The 16,986-nt window shown below is 39.2% G+C and overlaps 1 protein-coding gene across 8 annotated transcripts in view; it reads left to right on the top strand.

The window, feature by feature from the left end:
* Positions 1-16,986, top strand: part of CASK (calcium/calmodulin dependent serine protein kinase) — a 455,537-nt gene that overhangs the window by 197,735 nt on the left and 240,816 nt on the right. For all 8 annotated transcript variants that reach the window (XM_023557951.2, XM_010597744.3, XM_010597743.3 and 5 more), the window contains exon 3: positions 16,127-16,232. In XM_023557951.2, the coding sequence (XP_023413719.1) occupies positions 16,127-16,232 (106 nt within the window). The remainder of the gene's footprint in view (positions 1-16,126; positions 16,233-16,986) is intronic.

Genomic DNA, 16,986 nt, shown 5'->3' with positions numbered 1-16,986 from the left:
TCCCTTTATATCGCTGTTGGATGGTGCTGATCTAAATCCTATTGAATGGATTTTGGAGAAAACTAAGTCTAAAATCTGAGGCAGTGGTGGTTCAGTGGTAGAATTCTCCCCTTCCATGCAGGAGACCCAGGTTCAATTCCCGGCCAACGCACCTCATGCACAGCCAGCACCTGTCTGTCAGTGGAGGATTGGGTGTTGCTGTGATGCTGGACAGGTTTCAGTGGAGCTTTCAGGTTAAGACAGGCTAGGAAGACAGGGCTGGCAGTTTACTTCCAAAAGTCAGCCAATGAAAGCCCTACGGATCAACAGCTGTCTGATCCACTTCTCATCATGGAGATGGAGCAGGACTGGGCAGCGTTTCACTCCATTGTACATGAGGTCACCATGAGGAAGAGGCCAACTTGACAGCAGCTAAAAACAAGCCTAAAATTTACATCTTTTAAGTTCAGATAATGAGACCAGAGCTACTACTGCAAAGCTAAAAAAAATGTCGAAAAGTGTTCCTTCAGTCGTATTTGTAAATACCACAATTATTTTTGGCTCATGGTAAAAATTAGCTTGTTACAAAATTGGGGCACTCTGAAAATAGCATCCAACTTTTAAAAGATAATGTGAAGAATTCTCTTTATAACAAGAACATGCAGTAGTAAATAATAAATAATTTCTAGGAAAATTATTTTTAAACAGACCACCTGAAACCACTTCCGTAAATATCCCTTACTTGAGGGACAGCCTGACAGGCAGACCCTCGAAGGCACTGTTTATTGTTTTTGGACACTCCAAACTTCTTAGGAAATAGTAGTATTACACTGAAATCTGTGACAGTCGGAACTTGAGGGGACTACCTTGTTTTTCCCGGTCTTACAAGTTTTCCACCTTTGGCTGGTTCTCTGTATTAGTGAAAATATTTGAGTTTTCCTTCTCAGACAGGTTTCCGCCTAATACAGTTTCTGGCTTTTGCCAAATTTTACTGTAGTAGATCTAGTATTGCACAGCAGGTTGATTGTATTTAAGTGTGTTTTTCAGATTTTGGTCAAAAAAATTAAATACTAATTTTTGCATTACTAGTGCCCCTTGGAGAGAAATTTACTAAATATAGGCAAATGGTTAAATATAAGGGTACTTAAGCATAGAAATAGGTTATTAAAGAGTCTTCTAAAATCTTCCTGAGAGATTAAAAAATTAAAAAGTAAGGGAGGCGAGGGGAGGGAAAAACACTGGAGAACAGGTAAGTGGTAACTTTGGTGAAGGGTAAGACAGTACACAATACTGGGGAAGCCAGCACAACTTGTACACGGCAAGGTGGGGGAAGCCCCATAGATACATCCAAACTCCCTGAGGGACCCAGTTACTGGGATGAGGGCTGTGGGGACCATGGTCTCGGGGGACATCTAACTGAATTGGCATAACAATTTATAAAGAAAATGGCCTACATCTTACTTTGGTGAGTAGCTTCTGGGGCCTTAAAAGCTTGTGAGCGGCCATCTAAGATACTCTACTGGTCCCACCCTATCTGGAGCAAAGGAGAATTAAGAAAACCAAAGACACAAGGGAAAGATTAGTCCAAAGGACTAATGGACCACAACTACCACATCGTCCACCAGACTGAGGCCAGCACAACTAGATGGTGCCCGGCTACCACCACTGACTGCTCTGACAGGGATCACAATAGAGGGTCCCAGACAGAGCTGGAGAAAAATGTAGAACAAAATTCTAACTCACAAAAAAAAGACCAGACTTGCTGGCCTGACAGAGACTAGAGAAACCCTGAGAGTATGGCCCCCAGACACCCTTTCAACTCAGTACTGAAGTCACTCCTGAGGTTTACCCTTCATCCAAAGATTAGACAGGCCCATAAAACAAAACAAGACTAAATGGGCACACCAGCCCATGGGCAAGGACGAAAAGGCAGGAAGCAACAGGAAAGCTGGTAATGGGGAAACCAAGGTCAAGAAGGGGAGAGTGTTGACTCATTGTGGGGTTGGCAACCAGTGTCACAAAACAATATGTGTATAAATTGTTTAATGAGAATCTGATTTCCTCTGTAAACCTTCATCTAAAGCACAATAAAAAAAATTAAAAAGTAAAAGTGAGATAGAGAGCATTACCAGTTATTAGTCAATAGACAGAAAAAAAATACAGGAGTCCCTGGGTGGCAGAAGTCTTAAGCGCTTGACTACAAAGGTTGGTGGTTTGAACCCACTCAGAGGTACCTCAGAAGAAAGGCGTGGTGATCTCCTTCTGAAAGGTCAGAGCCTTGAAGACCCAATGGAGTGCTGTTCTATTCTGCACACCTGGAGTTGCCATGAGTTGGAATGGACTCGATGGCAAGTGGTTTTTTGGTTTAATCTTTACAGAAGTAGATTGCCAGGACTTTCTTTCATGGCACCACTGGGCAGATTCAAACTGCCAATTTTTAGATTAGTAGTCATGCACAAAACATTTACACCTCCTAGGGAAGCAGCTCTTAAATGCAGGGATATTAATTCTGTATCAGGTCATTAAGGAATGTTCTGTGCTAGTATCTGTAAGCAGTCAGATAATCACTACTTCAACTCATATTACTACCTACTTCCAAATTCCCTTCTAATCTGTCTCATAACTTGATTTTCAGGTGAATACTTTTTTAATTTGCTATATCTGCATGGAGTTAGTAGCACTTACTTAATACATATATCTTTAACTCACATTCACATATAAAAACAAACATTTTGAGTTTAATATCTTTGGAAACTGTAGTTAGAATGTGTATATAATATGCTTGTATTTTTTAAACTGTGATTTACTATTTGAACTATTTAATATACCTACATAGATTCGACTGGTGTGACATTCTAGAGTTTTGTCAACTACCTTTGTAATCATTTTGTTTTAAACTTAACATACTTTGAAAACTCTGCTTTATCTACCGTCAGAAAAGCAATATCAAAAACTTGTTTAGATAGCTAAACAAAGAATCTTAATTTCACATAGGTATATACATCCACTGTAATATTACACTTGCATGTAACAGGCATGAAGGAGCCCTAGTGTCACAATGATTAAAGCACTCGGCTGCTAACGGAAAGATGAGCACTTCGAGCCCCTTAGCTGCTCTGACGAAGAAAGATGTGGCAGTATCAGTGACCTGATTTTAGTCCTTGAAATGTCACGTCCAGTGACATGTAAAGTGCTTTAGTCTTTGAAGGCAGAGCCCCCAGCAGTTCTGCCTTCATTTTGAGGGGTGATAAGAAGCATATTTAGCTGTATACCAAGCCAAAATGTGTGGCTGAAATGCAAAGGACTTTAGAGCATGTGTTTATTTTACAACCTTTCAGAATAACAAGCATGTCACATGGCAAATGATGAGTGTGGGGAGAGAAACACACTGTAGTTACATAAAAAACCAAAACCAAACCCGTTGCTGTCAATTTTGATCCATGGTGACCCCATGTGTTACAGAGTAGAGCTGCTCCGTAGGGCTTTCTAGGTTGTAATCTTTATGAAAACTGATCACCAGGCCTTTCTTCCACAGTGCTGCTGGGAGGGCTCGAGGGGCAAAATAAAAAATAAACTGAAAATAACCCAATTAAAAAATGATCAAAAGATATGAATAGACACTTCACTAAAGAAGACATTCGGGTAGCTAACAGATATATGAGGAAAGATTCATGATCATTAGCCATTAGAGAAATGCAGATCAAAACTACAATGAGGAGGGGGGATGGGAGGATAGAGAGAGAGGGAAGCTGGCAAAATTGTCACCAAAGGAGAGACTGAAAGGGCTGACTCAATAGGGGGAGAGCAAGTGGGAGTACGGAGTAAGATGTATGTAAACTTGTATGTGACAGACTGATTGGATTTGTAAACGTTCACTTGAAGCTTAATAAAAGTTAATAAAAAAAAAAAACTACAATGAGATTTCATCTCACTCCAGCAAGGCTGGCATTACTCCAAAAAACACAAAAGAATAAATGTTGGAGAGGCTTTGGAGAGATTGGAACACTTATACACTGCTGGTGGGAATGCAAAATGGTACAACCACTTTGGAAATCAATTTGGCGCTTCCTTAAAAAGCTAGAAATAGAACTGCCATACAATCCAGCAATCCCACTCCTTGGAATATATCCTAGAGAAATAAGAACCTTTACACGAACAGATATATGCACACCCATGTTTATTGCAGCACTGTTTACAATAGCAAAAAGATGGAAGCAACCCAGGTGCCCATCAACGGATGAATGGTTAAATAAATTATGGTATATTCACACAATGGAATACTACGCATCGATAAAGAACAGTGAGGAATCTGTGAAACCTTTCATAACATGGAGGAACCTGGAAGGCATTATGCTGAGTGAAATTAGTCAGTTGCAAAAGGACAAATATTGTATAAGACCAATATTATAAGAACTTGAGAAAGTTTAAACTGAGAAGAAAACATTCTTTTGTGGTTACGAGATGGGGGAGGGAGGGTGGGAGAGGAGTATTCACTAATTAGATAGTAGATAAGAACTACTTTAGGTGAAGGGAAAGACAGCACACAATACAGGGGAGGTCAGCACAACTGGACTAAACCAAAAGCAAAGAAGTTTCCTGAATGAACTGAATGCTTCGAAGGCCAGCGTAACAGGGACAGGGGTCTGGGGACCATGGTTTCAGGGGACATCTAAGTCAATTGGCATAATAAAATCTATTAAGAAAACCTTCTGCATCCCACTTTGAAGAGTGGCGTCTGGGGTCTTAAACGCTAGCAAGCAGCCATGTAAGATGCATCAATTGGTCTCAACCCACCTGGATCAAAGGAGAACAAAGAACACCAAGGACACAAGGTGATTATGAGCCCAAGAGACAGAAAGAGCCACATGAACCAGCAACTACATCATCCTGAGACCAGAAGAACTAGATGGTGCCCGGCCACAACCGATGAGTGCCCTGACAGGGAACACAACAAAGAACCCCTGAGGAAGCAGGAGATCAGTGGGAGGCAGACCCCAAATTCTCATAAGACCAGACTTAATGGTCTGACTGAGACTAGAAGGACCCCGGTGGTCATGGCCCCCAGGCCTACTGTTGGCCCAGGACAGGAATCATTCCGGAAGCCAACTCTTCAGACATGGATTGGACTGGGCAGTGGGTTGGAGAGGGATGCTGGTGAGGAGTGAGCTTCTTGGATCAGGTGGACACTTGAGACTATGTTGGCATCTCCTGCCTGGAGGGGGAGATGACAGGGTGGAGAGGGTTAGAAGCTGGTGAAATGGACACGAAAAGGAGAGTGGAGGGAGAGAGCGGGCTGTCTCATTAGGGGGAGAGTAATTGGGAGTGTGTAGCAAAGTGTTTTTTTAGCAAGGTGTATATGGGTTTTTGTGTGAGAGACTGACTTGATTTATAAACTTTCACTTAAAGCACAATAGAAATTATAAGTAAATAAAAATAAACTGAAAACAGGAGAAAAGACCAGTTTTCATTATGGCAAACACTGAATCTCTGTTGCCTTTATGAGTCCAATGTCAGAGCATTGAGTTAAAGTCAGGCTGGTTTATCAGAATAGAAAGAAATGGAAAGAGAAACTAAAGTGAGAACAGAAAGTGTTTTTAAAAAGCCACACAGACACACACTCACACACACACAGCTTCTAGTAAAATGAGAAGCTGGTGATAAACATAAAAATGAGTACTAAAACTCCTAAGCTTTTCTTAGAATCAGGACACAGCATTTTTGAAGGGAGAGAAAAAAATCATGCAAGTGTCTGAGTTATGTTGTTTGACTTCAGCCAGGCCCCCCAGCCTGCTTGTCAAAAGCATTGGTCATAGTTCTGCCTTCCCAGCACAAAACTCACAGCTGCTTCACACCTAGCCTGTCCTCTCCTGTGGGACTTTTCCAACTACTTCTAGACATGAAGGGCATCCTTCATGTATCTCTGACCTCTTCCTCTACATCGAATACTGAGCCACCCCCAGCCCCGACGCTGCATTTTACACAGTCTTTTCCCATCCATGTTCTTGATTGAATCTTACTGCTGCCCTTGAAGTAGTTTTAGTAGACTGTGCAGGCGCTGTATTACCTATCACCCTCCCTTGTTCAGTTGCCTTTAAGGAAACTGACACTTGAAAAGGTAAAGGCATCTTTTGTCGTTAACAGTTGACTGGTAAGTAGCCGTGACACAGGCAGGACTGGCACCAAGTTTACTGATTCTAGACCCTTTGAGCTTTTCATCACTGCCACTTACAAACACGTGGAATGCTTCTTTTGAAACAATAAAAAAAAAAAACCTTAGACCCTGCTATTCTTTTCCTACTGCTGGATTCCTCAAATATGACCATGTCTAAAGCCAGCTGGCCTGGCATAGCGGAAGGACTGCCGACTTTGAAGTTGGACAAACCAGGACTCAAAACCTAGCCCTTATAATAGCTCTGCGATTTTTTTTTCTCTGTGCTTATAGTTTGTTTCTTTATGCCCACACTTTGGTCCAAGATAGAACTTTAGGGGCTGTATTTTTGTTTTGTTTTTTACTATTTCTTTGATTAAAGCAAAGGTTTAATGTATTTGCAGACGTTCCTTTAGTGATTATTGTTTTTGTCTTTTGCACAGTTTTATTTGTTATTCTCTTGCTTAATTATTTCGAAGATTTTTTTTTATTGTGCTTTAAGTAAAAGTTTACAAATCGAGTCAGTCTCTCATACAAAAATATATATACACCTTGCTATATACTCCTAATTGCTCTCCCCCAATGATACACCACACTCCTTCCCTCCACTATTTTCGTGTCCATTCGGCCAGCTTCTGACCCCCTCCGCCCTCTCATCTCCCCTCCAGACAGGAGATGCCAATGTAGTCTCATGTGTCTACTTGATCCAAGAAGCTCACACTTAACCTGTATCATTTTCTATCCCATAGTCCAGTCCAATCCCTGTCTGAAGAGTTAGCTTTGGGAATGATTCCTTTCTTGGATTAACAGAAGGCCTGGGGACCATGACCTATGGGGTCCTTCCAGTCTCAGTCAGACCATTAAGTCTGGTCTTTTAACGAGAACTTGGGGTCTGCCTCCCACTGCACTCCTCCTCCCTCAGGGATTCTCTTTTGTGTTCCCTGTCAGGGCATGCAGAATTTTTTCTTGATAGATTTTATTATGCCAGTTGACTTAGATGTTGCCTAAAACCATGATCACCAAACCCCGCCCCTGCTATGCTTGCCTTCGAAGCATTCAGTTTCTTCGGGAAACTGCTTTGCTTTTAGTTTACTCCAGTTGTGCTAACCTCACCTTTATTGCGTGTTGTCTTTCCCTTCACCTAAAATAATTCTTGTCTACTATCTAATTAGTGAAAACCCCTCTCCCTTCCTCCCTCCTTCCCTCCCTCCCTCTCGTAACCATCAAAAAATATTTTCTTCTCTGTTTAAACTATTTCTCCAGTTACTATAATAGTGGTTTTATACAATATTTGTCCTTTTGCAACTGACTAATTGCACTCAGCATAATGCCTTCCAGGTTCCTCCATGTTATGAAATGTTTCACAGATTCCTCACTGTTCTTTATTGATGCGTAGTATTCCATTGTGTGAATATACCATAATTTATCCATTCATCTGTTGATGGGCACCTTGGTTACTTCCATCTTTTTGCTATCGTGAACAGTGTTGTAATGAACATGGGTGTGCATATATCTGTTCCTGTTAAGGCTCTTATATCTCTAGGATATAGTCTAAGGAGTGAGATTGCTGGATTGTATGGTAATTCTATTTCTAGCTTTTTAAGGAAGTGCCAGATCGATTTCCACAGTGGTTGTACCATTTCACATTCCCACCAGCAGTGTAGAAGTGTTCCAGTCCCTCCACACCCTCTCCAACATTTATCATTTTGTGTTTTTTGGATTAATGCCAGCCGTGTTGGAGTGAGATGGAATCTCATTGTAGTTTTGATTTCCATTTCTCTATTGGCTAATGATCCTGGGCATTTCTTCATGTATCTGTTAGGTACCTGAATGTCTTCTTTAGTGAAGTGCCTGTTCATATCCTTTGCCCATTTTTTAATTGGGTTATTTGCCTCTTTGTTGTTGAGTTTTTGCAGTATCATGTAGATTTTAGAGATCAGACGCTGATCAGAAATGTCATAGCTAAAAACTTTTTCCGAGTCTGTAGGTAATCTTTTTACTCTTTTTGTGAAGTCTTTGGATGAGCATAGGTGTTTGATTTTTAGGAGCTCCCAGTTATCTCTTTCTCCTCGGCATTCTTAGTAATGTTTGGTATACTGTTTATGCCATGTATTAGGGCTCCTAGCGTTGTCCCTATTTTTTCTTCCATGATCTGTATTGTTTCATATTTTATATTTAGATCTTTGATCCATTTTGAGTTAGTTTTTCTGCATGGTGTGAGGTATGGGCCTTGTTTCATTGTTTTGCAGATGGATATTCAGTTATGCTAACACCATTTGTTAAACAGACTGTCTTTTCCCCATTTAACTCACTTTGGGCCTTTGTCAAAAATCAGCTGCTCATATGTGGATGGATTTATTTCTGGATTCTCAATTCTGTTCCATTGATCTATGTATCTGTTGTTGTACGAGTACCAGTCTGTTTTGACTACTGTGGCCGTATAATACATTCTAAAATCGGGTAGACTGAGGCTTCCCACTTTGTTCTTCTTTTTAAGTAATACTTTATTTATGCGGGGCCTCTTTCCCTTCCATATCAAGTTAGTGATTTGTTTCTCCATCTCATTAAAATAGTCATTTTTACAATGTTAAGTCTTCCTGTCTGTTTTTCCACTTACGTAGGTCTCTCTTGGTTTCTTCCAGTACTGTAGTTTTCTTTGTATAGGTCTTTTAAACTCTGATAAGATTTATTCCTAAGTAGTTTATCTTCTTGGGGGCTACTGTAAATGATATTGATTCGGTGATTTCCTCCTCAATGTTCTTTTTGTTGGTGTAGAGGAATCCAACTGATTTTTGTACGTTTATCTTGTATCCTGATACTCTGATAAACTCTTCTATTAGTTTCAGCAGTTTTCTTGAGGGTTCCTTAGGGTTTTCTATATATAAGAAGACCATGTCATCTGCAAATAAAGATACTTTTACTTCTTCGTAGCCAATCAGTATGCCCTTTATTTCTTTATCTAGCCTAATGGCTCTGGCTAGGACCTCCAGCACAATGTTGAATAAAAGCGATGATAAAGGGCATCCTTGTCTGGTTCCCGATCTCAAGGGCAATGCTTTCAGGCTCTGTCCATTTAGGATGATGTTGGCTCTTGGCTTTGTATAAATGCCCTTTAATATGTTAAGGAATTTTCCTTCTATTCCTATTTTGCTGAGAGTTTTTGTCATGAATGGGTGTTCAACTTTGTCAAATGCCTTTTCTGCATCAATTGATAAAACCATGTGATTCTGTCTTTTGTTTCATTTATGTGGTGGATTACATTGTTTTTCTAATATTGAACCATCTCTGCATGCCTGGTATGAATCCCACTTGGTCATGGTGAACTATTTTTTTGATATGTTGTTGAATTCTATTGGTTAGAATTTTGTTGAGAATTTTTTGCATCTAAGTTCATGAGGGATATAGGTCTGTAATTTTCTTTTTTAGTGGTGTCTTTACCTGGCTTTGGTATCAGGGATATGCTGGCTTCATAGAATGAGTTTGGGAGTATTCCGTCCTTTTCTTTGCTCTGAAGTACCTTTAGTAGTAATGGTGTTAACTCTTCTCTGAAATGTTGGTAGAACTCTGCAGTGAAGCCATGCAGGCCAGGGCTTTATTTTGTTGGAGGGTTTTTGATAACCTTTTCAATTTCTTCTCTTGTTATGGCTCTATTTAGTTATTCTACCTCTGTTTGTGTTAGTTTAGGTAGGTAGTGTGTTTCTAGGAATTCATTCCTTTCCTCTAGGTTTTCAAATTTGTTAGGGTACAGTTTTTCATAGTACTCTGATATGATTCTTTTAATTTCAGTTGGGTCTATCGTAATATCACCCATCTTATTTCTTATTTGCTTCCTCACCTGTTTTTCTTTTGTGAGTTTATCCAATGGTTTAGCAATTCTGTTTTTTTTTTTCCCAAAGAACCAGCTTTTGGTTTTGTTAATTCTTTCAATTGTTTTTCTGTTTTCTGTTTCACTTCGTTCTGCTTTAATTTTTGTTTGTTTTCTTCTGGTGCCTGTGGGTTTCTTTTGTTGCTCTCTTTCTATTTGTTCAAGTTGTAGGGATAATTCTTTCATTTTGGCCCTTTCTTCTTTTTCTGTGTGTGCATTTATTGATATAAATCGACCTCTGAGCACTGCTTTCCCTGTGTCCCAAAAGTTCTGATAGGAAGTATTTTCATTCACACTGGATTTTATGAGTTTCTTTATTCCATCCTTAATGTCTTCTGTAACCCAGTCATTTTTGAGCAGGGTATTGTTCAGTTTCCAAGTGTTTCATTTCTTTTCCCTGTTTATTCTGTTATTGATTTCTACTTTTATGGCCTTATGGTCAGAGAAGATTCTTTGTTATATTTCAATGTTTTGGATTCTTCTAAGGCTTGCTTTATGACTTAATGTGTGCTCTATTCTAGAGAATGTTCCATATGGGCTAGAAAAGGAAGTATACTTGGCTGCTGTTGGGTGGAGTGTTCTGTATAAGTCTATGAGGTCAAGTTGCTTGATTGTGGCATTTAGATCTTTCGTGTCTTTATTGAGCTTCTTTCTGGATGTCCTGTCCTTCACTGAAAGTGGCGTGTTCAAGTCTCCTACTATCATTGTGGAGCTGTCTATCTCACTTTTCAGTGCTGTCAGAGTTTGTATATCTTGCAGCCCTCTCATTGGGTGCATAAATATTTAATATGGTTATATCCTCCCGGTATATCGTACCTTTAATCATTATATAGTGTCCTTCCTTGTCCTTTGTGGTGGATTTAACTTTAAAGTCTATTTTGTCAGAAATTAATATTGCCGCTCCTGCTCTTTTTTGATTGTTGTTTGCTTGATATATTTTTTCCATCCTTTGAGTTTTAGTTTGTGTCTCTAAGTCTAAGGTGTGTCTTTTGTAGGCAGCATATAGATGGATCGTGTTTTTTTATCCATTCTGCCACTCCCTGTCTCTTTATTGGTGCATTTAGTCCATTTACATTCAGTGTAATTATAGATAGGTATGAGTTTAATGCTGTCATTTTGATGTCTTTGTGTGTTGTTGACAGTTTCTTTTTCCCACTGAATTTTTTCTGCTTAATGCTGTCATTTTGATGTCTTTGTGTGTTGTTGACAGTTTCTTTTTCCCACTGAATTTTTTCTGCTTAACGCTGTCATTTTGATGTCTTTGTGGGTTGTTGACAGTTTCTTTTTCCCACTGAATTTTTTCTGCTTAGTAGTTTATCTTTATATATTGTCTTTTCCTCTTAGTTATGGTTGTTGATTTTGTTTCTGCTGAATCTGTATTTCTTCTTGTGTTTGATTTTGAAGAGTACAATAGTCATCTTTGTGGTTACCTTCACACTTACCCCTATTTTTCCAAGTTTAAACCTATCTTTTATTTCTTTATATCGCCTTATCTTCCTCTCCATGTGAAAGATCTATGACTACATTACTTTAAAATCCCTCTTTATTGTTTTAATGTTGTCTTCTTCTATATAATGACATCATTGTTTCCCTATTTGGAGCATTTTTTTATCTTGATTTATTTTTGTGATTTCCCTGTTTGGGTTAACATCTAATTGCTCTGTCCTGTGTTCTAGTCTTAGGTTGGTACCTGATATTATTGATTTTCCAACCAAAGAACTCCCTTTAGTATTTCTTGTAGTTTTGGTTTGGTTTTTATGAAATCCCTAAACTTCTGGAAATATCCTAATTTCACCTTCATATTTGACGGACAGTTTTGCTGGATATATGATTCTTGGCTGGCAATTTTTTTCCTTCAGTGCTTTATATAAGTCATCCCTATATAAGTCATTTCTTGCCTGCATTGTTTCTCCTGAGTAGTCCGAGTTTATTCTTACTGACTCTCCTTTTTAGGTGACTTTTCATTTATCCCTAGCCACTTTTCTTTTTTTTTCTTACTCTTAAAATGGAAACCTGGTGGCGTAGTGGTTAAGTGCTACATCTGTTAAATAAAGGGTCCGCAGTTCACATCTGCCAGGTGCTCCTTGGAAACTCTCTGGGGCAGTTCTACTCTCTTCTGTAGGGTCACTGTGAGCTGGAATGGACTCAACGGCACTGTGTTTGGGTTTTTTTTTTTTTCCTACTCTTAAAATTCTCTCGTTATCTTTGGTTTTGGCAAGTTTGATTATGTCTTGGTGACTTTCTTTTAGAGTCTACCTTATGTGGAGTACGATGAGCGTCTTGGATAGATATATTCTCATCTTTCACAATATCATTGAAGCTTTCTGCTAATAAATCTTCAACAATTCTCTCTGTATTTTCTGTTATCCCTCCCTGTTCTCGTATTCCAATCACTCATAGGTTATTTCTCTTGATAAAGTCCCACATGATTCTTAAGTTTTCTTCATTTTTTAAAATTCTTTTATCTGATTTTTCTTCAAATATATTGGTGCCAAGTGCTTTATCTTCAAGCTCACCAAGTCTTCCTGCCACTTGTTCAATTCTGCTCCTCTGACTGTGAATTGAGTTGTCTAATTCTGTATTTTTATTGTTAGTCTTCTGAATTTCTGATTGCTGTCTCTCTATGGATTCTTGCAGCTTATTAAACTTTTCATTACGTTCCTGAATAGCCTTTTTAATTTCTTCAACTACTTTATTTGTTTGTTCCTTGGCTTGTTCTGTGTATTGCCTGTTCTCCTTCCTAATTTCGTTCCTGAGTTCTGTATATTAATCTTTTGAATTCTGCATCCGGTAATTCCAGGAAGGCACCTTCATCCAGAAGATCCATTGATTCTTTGTTCTGAGAGTTTGTTGAGGCAGTCATGGTCTGTTTCTTTACATGACTTGATGTTAACTGTTGTCTCCGAGCCATCTAAAAGTTATTGTATTAATTTATTTTATGTTTGCTTACTGTATCCTAGCTTCTTGCTTCGTTTTGTTTTGGTATGCCTAAATGGGTTGCTTGAGCTAGCTTGATTATTTTCACCTTTGAAGCTCTGACGTCCTGTCCTCAGATGGCTAGAGCTGTTATCAGGTATATCAGTCTAGGAGTCCATTCACTTTTCTTGTATGAATTCAGCTCAGGTGTCCAGGTAGCTGATCATCAAGTGCATAGTACAGGCTCTGTCATACACTCTTAGAGAGGCAAGGGTGATTGGCGTAGGTACTGGTATCTGGTTGCATCAGGGTATCACGCTCTGAACAAGGCAGGGGGCTGAGAACCATCCCCCAAATGTCTGTGAGGAAAGCGGGTTTCTGTTCTCCAGACCCTACAGGTGGACGGGTTCTGCAGATGGACCACAGGCACCCAGTGCTTTTGTTTGTGAGGACTGGGAGGTACCAGTTATCCTTGGACCCATGTCACTGGTGGCTGGGTGACCTGAGTGGAGCCACCAATCCTTATGCCCCTGCTATGGAATCCTTGTGCCCCTGATGTGGGTAGGTGAGGACCCCATTTAATAGGCAAAGCGGTGTCAAATATCAAACACCCACCTCTTCACCACACAGTTGAAACAGTTTTAGCCTGCCAACAAGGGCCTATTCTCCTGAAATAGGCCCACACAGGTCCATGCAGAGGGGAAAGGTATTCAGAGCCCACAGACTGTTTATGCCTGTACAGGAGCCTCTTCTGTCCTGAGCTCCCCCAGTTAGTGGAGCTGGCAAATTATCTTATCCACCAACTGTGAATTTATTCCTACTCCAGTTCTGGGAGTATGGCTCAGGGCGCTCAACACAGCCTATCTGAGGTGCAGGGAAATCAAACCCACTGAAGCTGGCTTGGGGGCTGGGGGCACAGTAAAATATACGCAAGTACTTAACTTTTGCCAAGAGCACCATTCTTCTCTGGTTCCGGAGGTGGGAGTAGGCTGTGCGGCTGGCTGCTTCTTCCTGAGGAAAACTGTGGCCTAACGCTGCCACCAGCCTGCCATAGCAGCTCCCAGGAATGGCTTGAGGGATCCTTGGTGATTAAGGTCTGGTAACTCCTCTCCGCTTCTGAACGGTCTCTCCCTCCCCCTGCCACTCAGTCTGTTTTCTAACTTTGCTTTTGATGTTCAGGGCTCATGTCTTGTCATGGTTATATTTGTTTCACTTGTTTTTTTGGGTCTTTGTTGTACAAGGGATTGCAGGAAGCATCTGGCTGTTCCACTATCTTGGCCCCCTAGTTGTGTGATCTTGAGCCAAGTTTCTAAAGCTCAGTTTCCTCAGCTGTAAAATACCTACCTCACAGGTTGTTGCAACTTGAAATGACAACATTGATAGGAAGTACTTAGCCCAATGTGAAGCGTGATAAATTTTAATTTATTTTTATATAACTGTGTCCTCCAGACTGACTTTAACCCTGACCTCTCTACAGAACCTGATCTTGTCAACGATGCTAATGATCTTTTCTGGCTGAATCCTCTATCCTTTTCCCAGTTTATAGCCTACCCTAACCACTATGACCTAATTCCCTCTATTCCTTGGATTTTCCTAATATTGTATTATTGATTCTTCCTTTTCTGATAGTTTCTCTTTTGTCTAATTTACTGACTTCTTTTCCTCATTCTACCTTTATGTAAGACTTCTAAGGTTTCATCTGCATCTGTTGTTCTTGTTGACAAGACTAAGCTGAATTAATAAATGAGAGAGGAGATAATGTGTCTATTTTGCTTTGTGCAGTACATCCTTAGCCTTCATTCTTCCTTACCTGTCTCCCTTCTACTTCCAAATATAAAACATCACATTGGATTTTGTTCATCCAGCAGAGTGAAACTCTAACGTTATTAACACTGGAAGGGTTAAATTATCTTATTTCATGTAGCCATGTCAAGTGATGCCCATGCTCAGTGATTCCCAAACTGTTTTAGAGTGATGGTGGGTGAAGATGATATTAACTATTTTGTTTTCCAAATAGTATTGTATAGCTTCCAGGGTAGTCCTACCTACATTATCGGAATTTATTCCTCAAAATAACACTGTGACAAAAGAGCCACATAAACAAGAGACTTCATCAGCCTAAGACAAGAACTAGATGGTACTTGGCTACTACCAGTGACCACCCTGACAGGGAATATAACAGAGAGTCCTGATGGAGCAGGAGAAAAGTGGGGTGGAGAATTCAAATTCAGTAAAAAGACCAGACTTAAAGGTCTGACTGAGATTAGAACCCCTGAAGACAAGGCCCCTGGACTCTCTGTTAACCCAGATCTACAACCATTCCTGAAGCCCACTCTTCAGACAAAGATTAGATTGGACTATAAAACATAAAATAATACTCATGAAGAGTGTGCATCTTAAAGTAGATACTACAGACTAAATGGGCAGCTCCTCACTGGAAGCAAGATGAGAAGGAAGAAAGGGATAGGAGCTGGTTGAATGGACACGGGAAACCCGGGGTGGAAAAGGGGAGTGTGCTGTCATATTATAGGAATTGCAACTAGGGTCACATAACAATGTATATAAATTTTTGTATGAGAAATTAACTTGAGCTGTAAACTTTCACCTAAAGCACAATAAATAAATAATAGTAACACTGTAGGGATTATAGAATCCTAGATAATCCAACACATTTTATAGATGATGTAAAAAGCTTTTTGACTTTGAATCTAAACCTTTCCTGTTTAAACTGTTCTATTTTTTGTCTCCTATTCCATAAACTTCCCTGATATGTCTATAAATGTTAGATTTTAGGCTAAGAATAGACAGCATTTTCTTATCAGATTTAGGCAAAACTAAGAAAAGGAGGTAAAATTCAGAACAGCAAATTGAATTACTAATTAGCAGATCAAGGAATACCTATAAATTTGGAAGTTGAGATTTGATTATAAGAATTTGGGGAAATATTTATTTGTGCTATTTGCATTTCTTATTAATAAGAGCTGGCTATAATGTAGTATACATTTGAACTGGCAAAAATTATGAAATGTTAAATTGTTGAATGTTTTAATGAGTAGAGAGTTAAAAAAAAATTTTTTAAGCTTAGGTTAAATGGGGGATTTCATCTCTTTAGTCAGAGAAGTCTTCATGTTACCATAGATCACATCCATTCATTCATCATTCACTCAGATTGTCTTTTGTTCTTACCTAACGAAGAATGTTATATGTTTCTTTTGCAGATCTAAAGCGGGAAGCCAGTATCTGTCATATGCTGAAACATCCACACATTGTAGAGTTATTGGAGACATATAGCTCAGATGGAATGCTTTACATGGTTTTTGAATTGTGAGTGCATTTTATTTTGCTAAGGGTTAAAGATTTAAGCAGTGTTGGTTTGGGATAATGCTAACACTTTTCTGTTAAAAATTAACAATAGTTGTGAACTCATCTGTTTAGAAAGACTTAAAGGTCTTTCTAAAGTAAAAAAGGAAGCAAAAGTTGGGCATATATTCAGCTACCCTCACATGTTCAGCACACTTCAGAGAAGAGGCCCCAAGAGGAGATTGAGTTTGGAGGAATAGGAGACCTCAAAATAAAAATTCTGACCATAGAAGTTTTAGTGAAGAGGAGTAGAATAGGACTAGAGGCATCTGTGTAAAAAGCCGCTCTACCTGTTTCTGTCAAGTCAATGCCAACTCGAACCTACTCTATAGCAAGCCCCTCTAGCAATTAAAAACAAATAACGACAACTTAACTTCCTCATTTGGTATTATCACCATATTAGCAGATGAAGGAAATTCTATAGTGTATCTTGATTTCAACAAGCCATTTGACATATTTCTCACAAAATTTCTGTCAGTAAGATGGAGAAAAAGCTAAGGATAGTATTACTGGGTATTTCATAATTCTCTGAATGATTGTGTCCAAAGAGATTGTATAAAGCTTTATGGGACAGCATCCTTCAGAGTTTTGTATTTGATCCTATTCTGTTCAAAATTTTCATCAGTGACTTTGATTAGAAAAAAGAAAGAAAAATAAATTTCCAGAAGACACAAAGGGTGAAAGGTGTATTTGTTATCTATTACATCATTAAAAAATT

This window comes from Loxodonta africana, chromosome X (genome assembly GCF_030014295.1).
Source record: "Loxodonta africana isolate mLoxAfr1 chromosome X, mLoxAfr1.hap2, whole genome shotgun sequence".
Classification (NCBI taxonomy): Eukaryota; Metazoa; Chordata; class Mammalia; order Proboscidea; family Elephantidae; genus Loxodonta; species Loxodonta africana.
Note: the sequence above shows the minus strand (reverse complement) of the source record. Positions and strands in the feature narration are given on the sequence as shown.